Genomic DNA, 11,311 nt, shown 5'->3' with positions numbered 1-11,311 from the left:
TAGTTCATTATAGTCCATTAATATCCACTTGAAGGCTAATCTCATGCAAATTAAAATCTATGTTGACGCAGAATCTAATGTTATATACTTTATACTTATATTTAATCAAGACTCTAAAACTTTTTTTCTTTGTTCTCTTTACCTAGTTTTGCGTCGGTGTATAACTGATACAGTATATGTAAGATAATTAATGATGCCAGATCCTTTTTTCTAGATTCCTTTAAACCTAACAATTCTATAAATAACCTTTGAGAAGTCTTCCAGTTTTTCAGATTTATCAACTTAAACTATACTCTATTAGTAATTGATTTTATATAACAAAGAAAAAAACAGCTATGGCCAAGGCATCTTCTTCATTTGTTCTTCCCATCATCTTCCTTGTTATGTTCGCCTTAGGTATATTTATGAAATATTTTGAAATTTTTACAAAAAAAAATAAAATNAAATATTATAATTAATATATATATAAACTTAATAAAATTTTAAAATATTACGAATATGTAAAATTAAAAAAGTTTAAAATACTATATAATATGGTTACAGTATACATGTTGAAATTAATAAAATATCATTAAATTTATGCTAACACGGATTAAATCCTCATTTTATTATTTGTCAACATTATTAATATTATTTGACATATAAAATGAAGTTGATTTAACTAAGATGTGTAAAATAATTAAATCATTAATAAAAATGTGACTTCATCATAGCGTGTAAATGACTTATTATGTATTTAGATCTCTTATTTTTTGTTATAATAATTAAAAAAATAAATTTGAATCCAAACACTAAACAAAACAAGCTAAATATAGCAAACAAATGGTCATGAAGTATATTACGAGCTAAAAAATTAATATAAATATTTAGCCGCACAAATGGCCCAGAAATTTAGTTATTTTTTATTTGCAAAACACACAATATTTAAATAACAAATATAATAAAATTATAAATAATAATAAAAATTATATGCGACGGGTGTAGGGTGGGTTTAAATGTAATGAAACGTCGACAGAGGTGTCTTTTTCAATAACACAAGTGTTACTAATTAATTACATTTGGAGTGATGTAAATAATCAAAGATTCTCTCGTACATGCACCTAAATTAAAGTGCTGCCACAGAATTTGAACTTCTTAATTGCTGCCAAAAATACAAAAAGTCACTTTTTCAACAAATTAATGTAATTATTTAGTTCATTATAGTCCATTAATATCCACTTGAAGGCTAATCTCATGCAAATTAAAATCTATGTTGACGCAGAATCTAATGTTATATACTTTATACTTATATTTAATCAAGACTCTAAAACTTTTTTTCTTTGTTCTCTTTACCTAGTTTTGCGTCGGTGTATAACTGATACAGTATATGTAAGATAATTAATGATGCCAGATCCTTTTTTCTAGATTCCTTTAAACCTAACAATTCTATAAATAACCTTTGAGAAGTCTTCCAGTTTTTCAGATTTATCAACTTAAACTATACTCTATTAGTAATTGATTTTATATAACAAAGAAAAAATCAGCTATGGCCAAGGCATCTTCTTCATTTGTTCTTCCCATCATCTTCCTTGTTATGTTCGCCTTAGGTATATTTATGAAATATTTTGAAATTTTTACAAAAAAAAATAAAATTGGGCTTTCTTCATTGACAAGTATATATATATATATATATATATATATAATGCTCCATGGTTATAGTTAGTTCTTTGTTATGATTTCTTTATCTCAAGGTTACTTCAAAACCATTTCACATATGATCTACTATACTTTTTAGCTTCGGCTCTTTTGAAGTGTTGTAGTTTGATATAATTATTTCTCCTAAGTTCTACTGATATTTTGTTATCTAAATATAGATCGTTTTGTTGGTTATAGTTGAACAGAATATGGGATGCATGGCAGTTCTTGGCTCCTGCGGTGTTATAACAGACTGCAGTGGGGCATGCAAGTCTAAATTTGGACAAGATACAATTAGCAGATGTGACCGCGACGGTGGTAAAGGAACATGTATTTGCAGTTATCCTTGTTCAACTGAAAAACCCCATATCTGAAGTCAGCATGTTTTTAATTTCTATAAAGTATATAATTAAAAATTAATAAAGTCAAAATCTTAAGTGTTCTGGTTTTTCATAAGCCTGTGATAAATAACTAAACTGATATATTTGGACCGAACTAATTAAACTGAACCAGGTTATGATCATTTCGGTTTTGCTTCAGTTATTACCGCTAAACCGATCAATAGTTTTGTAAATTAAGTTCGGGTACCCGAAATATTTGGTTTGATTCGGGCAAACCGAACAGTTAATTGAAGAAAAGCAAACTAACCTAACCTAACCTAACTAGCTTTCTTCCAAGGTCTTCAAGGTCGGACCGGCCTTTTCTATAGTTTCTCCGTATTTCTTCCTCTTCTTCTCTTTTTTTTTATCTTTTTCTTCTTGTTTATCTTGGGTCGGATTTCCTCTTTTTCTTCCGACGGATCTTTTCTTTTTCTTCTCCATCTTAGCCAGATCAAGCAACGTCATATGTGAAACTACTAATTTTGCGATGCAAGTAGCTATGATCACTAATTTAAAAAAATGCAATATTAATAGCACAGTATAAATGCTATGTTAAGATATTATAGCGTTTGCTTGTGCGCTATTTTATGTCCCGCAATAATATATATTTATGTTTAGAATAGATAGAAGTTTATGTTCTGTTATTTCAATAGTGTGTTACATCGATGTAACACGGATAACTTCATATCCTCTAGACCTCTTTTTCTTGCTTCTTCTTCTTCGTCCTTAGTATATTTGTTGTTTGTATAGAAAACTTGCCTTTAGTGGTTGAATCTATAGACGAAAAAACTGCTTAGCGTGTTCACAAATGATCAATTTTGTAATGTAAAAAAAATGATATATTTAATCCCTTATGTATAGAAAATGTATTATTTAATTCAAAATAAATTAAAGAAATTTCTAATTATTTATAGAAAATTAATTTATTGAGTATAAAAGGTTATGTATATTATAGAGTTTTTTTAATAAATCTACCACATTCCAAAACTTATCTTGTGTTTTCTACCACATTCGTTTACTTCTTTCAAGCAATACCACAAGCCACAAGTATAAAGACGAACGTAACCCTTCTGAGTTTTTTTTCCTTTTATTTTTTATTATATTATTTTTTGTCTTGTCTTTTGTCTTTTTATGTTCTGTCCAATTTTAATTTGAGTTTTTTTTAATAATTCTACCATATTTTAAAACTAAACTTATTAGTTCTACCACATTTGCTAACTTTTTTTATGAAATACCACAACCAGAACAGAAAAATACTAAAATAACCTTCATCATTTTCTTATTTTTATCAAAAAAACAAAATTTGTTTTGTTATCTTGTCTTTTCAGCTTTCTCAGCTCTTTCTTCTTCCACATTAATTCTCTCTCCATCTCCCACGAACACTTATCTCATTCTGTTTTTTTTTCTCATCTCTTTCTTCTTCTATTAATTATCTCTCCATCTCTTCAAATTCACAAAATCAAACACACAAAAACTTCTTTTTGCGTCTAAAGTTTCCAACTTTTCTTTCAAAAAAACTCTCTTTTCTTCTTTGTCGACTCTTTCAGAAGCTCAACTGTGTTTCTTTCCCATATCATTCACCACCGCCGGAGCTATTAATCTGGTAGAAAAATTAAACACACGAGGTTGTCCACTGTTAATCTTGTGATGGACAAGTTATTTTACAAAGATAATAATTTATTTACTCGATAGACCAGTTTTACACTTGTCCAAAATTATCACTTGTCCACTATTAATCATGTCATGTACTACATGTTTCACAAAAAAACTAGTAGACAACATAATTGACAAATAGACAAGTAATTTAAGCTAATGGACACGTTTGTACTCCTCAACTTGTCTATGAGACAAACTTTGTCCACATAACTAATTTTGTCTACAGACTTATGCTACTCCACCCACGAGATCTCTAAACCAAAAAGACATATAAATATATTTGTAAACTCTACGTAGCCTTCAGATAAATTTAATTTAATTTAATTTAATCTAAACTACTATGGGTTCCATTTGTCTGTCTAGTGGAAACAATTAATGCATGTCTATGTTGTCAAAAGATCAAATATATATATTGACATAATTGATCGACAACAACTCACAACTTCAAGGATATTATTGTCTTTTTAAGTAGCATTTGTGGTAGGGGAGAAAATGAGTTTTAACATATGGTAGAATTGAAAAGTTTGTTAGTAAATGTGGTACTCTCAACAAAATTCCCTTCAAATTAATTCAACGAACTATCATTTCTTTTTTTCATTAATTGTTCTATATTTTTTCATATTCTTATGTTGAAGCTGCGTGATGCACCTTTTGGTGGACAAGTTCTGATGGACCAGATCCAGTAAACTAAAGTTGGTGGACCAGTTCCGATTGACCATTTCTGGTGGATCCAACTTGTCCACTTTTACTATATAATTATATTTCAAACTAGTACAACACAAGCCATAAAACTTTGTATTTAAGTGTAATCAAGTGAAACTTGTCCACAAACAACAAACCAACTTGTCTACCAAAAAACATATCAACTTGTCTACCGACTCAAACAAGCAGGAACTTGTATACATATTAGTCAATAACAACTTATCCAACAAATTGGAACTTGTCCATCACAATGAACTTGTCCATCGAACTTGATAACTTGTCTAACAGATTAATATCTTCTCTATAAATTCATCAAAAGTACTTTGTCTATTGGGAAATTTGACTTGTCTACCATAAATTGATATTGTCTACACACTCAACTAATGCTCTCATTTATGTTATTATTGTATATACAGCTCTCTTTTCTTTTGACCAGCGTTTCTTCTTTTTACCACAATAAATGTCAATTCAATTATAGTATCACAATAAATGCTAAGTCAGACATCGTACAATCTAACTACTTGTTCAGTTTTGTGCTCACCATATACAGGAGGGTATATCCGACATTTTTAATGTCACTTGTGGTATAACGGAAAAGGGATTTTGGATTGTGGTAGAATTGGAAAGTTTTAAATTCAATGTGGTAGAACTAATTAAATTCCCTATATTATACATACTGAATCAGTTTTAAAGATGAACGTTTCTTTATAGAGTTTTTATGATAGAGTTTACTAAGAGTTTTACCACATTCCGAAACTCATTTCAAACTCTATACCACATTCCATAACTCTTTTCCCCCAATGCCACAGCGTCATAGTAGAATTACTTACCTACCCTTTTTTTTATAGATCGCAATTCTTATAATTTAACCCTTTTTTATTCTTTAATTATCACGATTCCCCTGTTATTTCTTTCTTTATTATATTGTGTTCGTGTTGTCTTTTCAGTTTCCCTTCCCCATAACTATTTCAAATTTAAGACAACGGGTGGAGCAAAGGTCTTTACTTTCTCTATTTCTCGATTACGGACAGAGAAACATAGTTCTCTGTAGCTTCCTTTTCCTCTATTTTTACAACAAAATCTAGAGTCCCTTCTAGCCGATGGGAACCAACACCGTGACGGAAACTCTGATCCGATCCCACCAGTGTCCGCTGACTTTGGTAATGACAACGGTGGAGAAGTCCCTTCCAACCTTGCAACTAGAGATGGTTTTCAAGCAATTGATGGACAACTACCTCCGCGTCTTTTTGCAACGAATAGATATCCTGTTAGAGGCCGAATCAACTCTTACTCCAAGCCTGAGTACCAGCTCGACATTGTTGAGGTGCTAGATGGGTCCCCTGAGTTGGCATGGCTGCAACAGTCATGTTTCGGCCGTCTGCCACTGGTCACCAAACATAGTTCCCTTTCCGGCAAGCTCGTTCACCAATTCCTTTGTCGCTCACTGGTCACCAAAAAAAAACACGAGATGTGGTTTGTGTTTGGTGGTCATCCAATCCGTTTTTCTCTCCGGGAGTTTGGAATTGTAACAGGTCTTAATTGTTGTCCATTCCCTCCATCCGACGATGATACAGCTTCCACCGACTCGGGCGCGTCTTCAGATTTTGATTACTTCAAATCTCTTATTGGTCCTAAAAGAAGCTACACAATCCGAAAGGTTGTAGACATGTTGAAGCAAGACAAGGTGTTGCCTATCGTAGACCGGATGGATGGTGATCGTAGGCTTCACTTTTCTCTTGTTGAAATTGTCGATGGGATCCTCATTTGCAATTCATCCAATGTTAAAGCAAGTAGTAAAGTAGTCAAATTGGTCCAAGATCTGGACGCTTTTGTCAAATATCCGTGGGGGCGACTTTCCTTTTTAAGGACTTTAGAGAGGGTGAGAATTGGTGAGATGGTAGCAGGACCAAGCGCCATTTGTGATCAATTATCACAATCTCACACTGCTACTCACGGATTTACTCTATCATTTCAACTATTCTTTCTGCATGCAATCCCACTTCTAGAAACGTTCCTTTCTGATGCAGTTGATGAGCTGACATTTACTGACCGCTCCGTCGTTCAGCTCACCAAGTTGAACACATATCATAATTCCAACATTCTTGAAACGGAATTTGATCTCAATGTAAGTATTTAATACTTTGAAGTTTTTGACCAATTTATGCCTACAAGCGTTTAATTAGATACCATTTATAGCTTCATGTATAGAACGTTATAGATATCAAAGATTCCGGTGACATACAAAAATTTTCTTGGGATGGTATGGAGTTTGATGACCCATGTGTGAAATTCCTTTTGAAAAAGCTTAAAGATGGCCACATTTTCAAGAAATAAGACTGACATGGCGGTCTTCGCAAGTTCCCCCTCATTACAGCTGCTTTGGCAAATAACAAATCCAAAAAAACTGTCCCCAAACCAACTAAATCCAGAGCTAATAATTTGAAGGTGTCAACCAAGACGAACGGTAAGGGGGCCCAAACCGCTGAAGATCAGTCGTCTCGCCATGTAGAGTTTGTAAATGAAAACGAGTTACTTGTAGAGGTGGACAGGAGAAACAAGGAGCACACTTCCAAGATAAACGAAATGCTGTCCAGTGAAAAAGTGAAATGGAAAGCAGAAGTACTGGAGAAAGTAATTTGTTATTTGACCGAGAAAGGTGTTCTCCCAAATTGTCATGCTGGTAATCACTCAGACCTTTTGGCACATATGCATAAGACTGTACATTGCCATCAAGAGACCACTGTAGAAACTCATAAAGACTCTACTGTAGGAGCAGAGGTATTATAGGAGAATAGTGGACAATTTCAAATATATTGTCCACTTATTATTTTGTTTCTCTATAACATGCTTTTATTTTTAGGACAATGCTGAACAACCCAGCGGTTACCAGTATCAGAGTCATGGTCAACATACTCCAAGCAATATGAACTCTAATGTCCCAGATGAGGTTTAATCTCTTTTTAGTACAATTTTCTCACTTTCTTTTGTTATTTCATTTCCCAAATTTACTCATTGTGTTCCTTAGTTTTAGGTTAATGCGGACCATGCCAATGGCTCTCCATGGAACCATTACTGTCCAAATATGCCAGAGATTCTTAAGAACATTGGTGAGTTTTGTTCTACAAATCCTGTACTCGAGAAGGTTTGTACTTTCACCCTCACATGGCTACTGTGCTTTAACTACTCAAAATTTTAACATGACTTCTCAATAATAATGCCTTAGTAGAATTTTTCTGGTAAGACGGCGGAGTCAGAGAGTCATGGCAGCGAATTTAGCACTAATGATGGTGATAGCGTTAATGAAGGTGGAGAAAACGACATTAGCGCCAATGAATGTGATGCGAACTACATTGGCGTCAATGATGTTGAGGCCAATGACATTACATATCACGAGGACGATGTAAACGACAACGCCACTGAAACTCATGATGTGGTACGTTGCAATAGCAAATTTTTGTTTTTTCAAACCAAATTTTCTTACAGTTTAGTACTTTCAATTCAGACAAACGCCGAAAGCCCCCTTAAAAGAAAAGAATGCCAATATTTGGACCACCAACTAGTTGCCCTACCTTCCAAAAGACCAAGGACAATGCCTAGAAGATTTGGCCAGTGTTCTTCATCTAAGAAGAAGCCTGCGCAACCAGTGGAAGAGGCTGTTTATGTCTACTCCACATTCCGTGTTGTGAAACCTGCTCTGCGAAAGAAATTTCTGTCCACCCTTGCCGCATATCCGCATAAGTAAGTCCATCGCATATTTTTATAACTTGTCCTCTAAACATATATCAACTATTACTGTTTTAATTGCTAACTATTCAAATTACAGAGAGTATATATTGGAAGGTCATAGCATCAAACATACATTCTTTGAGGAATTGTATGCACCCACATACTTTGTAGACTCTCCGGTATTCATTGTCCACTACTTCTCCATCTTTTTTACCAGTCTATCTTTAGCTCTCCACTTATAGCTTCTCCATCTTTTTTCTAAAGCATATGGAAGCAATGCTCAGCTGGTTGTGGAAAACAATGGGGTCGTTTTTCAAAGATTCACGGATTGGCGTGTTGGATACTTGGTTTACTCACATACTCAACACTGACTATTGACGGTACAAGAAGAATCAGAAGAGTAAAAAGAAGTCAACATTCCAATGGAACAGTCTCATCAAAAATTACGTCTGTGGGGTAGTTCCAAACCGTCAATCAATCATCGGTTGGTTCATCGATGTAGTCACCGTCTACATCCCAATGAATTGGGGTAAGCGACATTGGGTGGCACTAGCAATCAGGTTAAAGGAAGGCGAAATCCTTATTTTAGATCCTCTCATTTCAAACCACGTTGAGTCAGAACTGCCACGGCTCATGAAACCGTTGATTGAAATGTTACCTAATATCATCAAAGACTTGGTAAATCCTGATCTCACTGATTGCCCTCTTCCAAAAACATTCAACTATGACAGGTTGGTGGACGTTTACCAGAATGACCAGAGTGGAGATTGTGGTCCATTGGCTGTTAAGTATATCGAACTACACGCACAAGGATTGGGGTTAGATTCACTCTCTGAGAAGTTAGTGGACGACATTAGAATGTCGTTTGCAGTTGATGTCTACCAAGAGTTTGTTGTTCAGTTATAACTTGTCTTTCATATCTATTTTCTGTCTACGTACTTGGACCTTCTCGTTTATTATGTTGGTAAACCTTTGTTTCACCGGAAACTAATTTAAGACTTTATTTAAAGTATTTAATCCCTCCTTCTCACACATCAATTACGTCCACTAATATTTACCCTGCAGACATTTTTTGCGGACTTTTGTCCATAGCAATTAACATCATAGTAGACATGTTTCACACTTATAAGATGACAATAATAGTTCAATGGTTGTCCATTCAATTTCCTTGTAACACAAACAAGAAAGAACAAACTCTAACTATTGTCTTCCTTCAATACTTGTCATTGTACATCTGTTTTAACTATATGATGTTAAAGTTAAAGGATATTAAGCCCTTTATTAAATTTTTACCAACCACCAACGTTTTACTTAACTTCCTATCATTGAAGGCCTTCCAACTACTTATGCAGCTAGATTTGTGAGTGTCTTAATTAACACCTAAGACTCTATAGAACATCTATTTAAAAGTAATCCTCTCACACCAAAATGTAACATTTCATAACAAACATGGAAACACCTAAGAAAACAAAGCTTAATATCCTTTTTTCACTACCCCATCATATTCAGCTATCAATAATCCTTCGTTTAGCTAAATATGGTTTCCATAACCTTGGTCCACTACTTGCTACTGGTAAAAGTGGAATAGATCTTGTCTTTAATCAGCTTGTTTTGAGGGAAGCCAATCTCGTTACTTTTAAGAATGCACTTGTTCTTCTAAACAAGTCCTCAAGGTTCCACTCATTCTCCCAACGTTGTGTTAAGGCTAAAAATCCTTACGCTTGCTATTTGGAGAGTCTTCGGCTTACAGTTAGAGAAAGTATGATTCACGAAGCCATAAACCTACTCTTCGATACTATTCCTTTTTCAGAAGAAATGCAGTTCGCCCTAGGCTTGTTCTTGATCTGTGATGGTCACTACCACGAGGGTGTCGTGACGATGGCTTCATTTAGGGATCGTGTTGGCTCATATGATTCTGCCGAACATTTTTCTGAAATTGTGTTTGAAAACATTCGGAACATTGGTCCACTCCCAATCAAAACATATAGCGACACCTGGAGGTTTTACAATGTCCCAAAATGTGCTGGACCTGGTTACACTTGCACCATAGATTCCCGTTGTGAAGCTTGCTTTGTTTGGTGGAGGACTATGCAGTTCATTTGTATGTGCTAATTTACAAACATTAACTCGTCTTCTTTCCATTTTCCATTTTATTTTCTTCTTCTTCTTTTAAGAGTTTTAATGCTTTGTGGACATATTATCGGATCATATGTCCACTTACTTCCCCTAACAACACTCATTTGTGTTACAAGCTTTGTAGACTACTCATATCAATGGACATCTTTTGATTTTTTGACTGGTCCATCGTTTAGTTTCCATTTGCACCAAACAATATCGTACATCCTTTTATTATAACAAAACTAAAGGCACAATGTCTACTAAACACAATTGTATTGTAGTTTCTCGTTAGTTTACTTATCCTTTTAGTTAATGCTCTTCCCGATATACTTTATGTCCATCTATCAAGTTTAGCGTTGCGTGTGGGCTTAAACATACAGATAGGTGACAGAAAAGTACCAGCATTTAAGGAACTTGGACAAAAGAAAATAATATTTAATTTAGAGAGAAAATATCCCAATATATCCCAATCCCATTTTGTCATACATATACTCTTACTCTCGTTACTCTCAATCCTATCAAACCTTCGCCTTTAACCATTTTATCCCAAAATATATATTTAAATGATCTAGAGTTAAATCAATAACCCAAAGCACACTCAACCACGATCTAGTGGTGTCGTCGTAGCACTTCAGGGTCGAATCCTCAGAGACCAAACGATACACTATGAAATTATATAGACCGAGTATAGCTAAAGCAAAGAGAGAGTTTGTATTGCAAGTAACCGAACAAAACAGAAAATAAATAGAGTTTGTAAATTTCAGAGAAAGTATTGGGCTGAAGGAATCAATCAAGGATTATGATCACGAAAGTGGGTGATGGGTTGGGAAAGCTTTAGGAACCGTTCTTGAACTCGAATCTCAATTATAAAACTAACCTACTGTCGCAGTGTTAGTTATCTATGCAAGGAATTGAATGAACCCTAAACCGTCGTTTGAATCTAAACAATCCTAGCAAGCATTAGGTTCTAGTCCGATTATGTTCACAAGGTGCCCCAACTTCAACTGTCGTTGGCTAAGGATCACCTTGCTCACCTATGTTCTTTCAAGTAATTC

At 34.3% G+C, this 11,311-nt stretch overlaps 1 protein-coding gene across 1 annotated transcript; it reads left to right on the top strand.

The window, feature by feature from the left end:
• LOC104749983 (putative defensin-like protein 170) lies at window positions 1,437-2,125 on the top strand. Its single transcript, XM_019237992.1, has 2 exons — window positions 1,437-1,586; window positions 1,873-2,125. The coding sequence occupies exons 1-2, from the start codon at window positions 1,526-1,528 to the stop codon at window positions 2,046-2,048; spliced, it is 237 nt and encodes a 78-aa protein (XP_019093537.1). The 5' UTR covers window positions 1,437-1,525; the 3' UTR covers window positions 2,049-2,125.

The sequence above is a fragment of the Camelina sativa genome, chromosome 16 (genome assembly GCF_000633955.1).
Source record: "Camelina sativa cultivar DH55 chromosome 16, Cs, whole genome shotgun sequence".
Taxonomy (NCBI): domain Eukaryota; kingdom Viridiplantae; phylum Streptophyta; class Magnoliopsida; order Brassicales; family Brassicaceae; genus Camelina; species Camelina sativa.
This window is presented reverse-complemented; position numbering and strand designations above follow the sequence as displayed.

Excerpts from the sequence above, each read along its gene's own strand:
- LOC104749983 (XM_019237992.1), top strand. The coding sequence starts at position 1,526 with ATGGCCAAGGCATCTTCTTCATTTGTTCTTCCCATCATCTTCCTTGTT. Across the intron at positions 1,587-1,872 it reads CCTTGTTATGTTCGCCTTAG|TTGAACAGAATATGGGATGC; the intron begins GTATATTTATGA and ends TGTTGGTTATAG.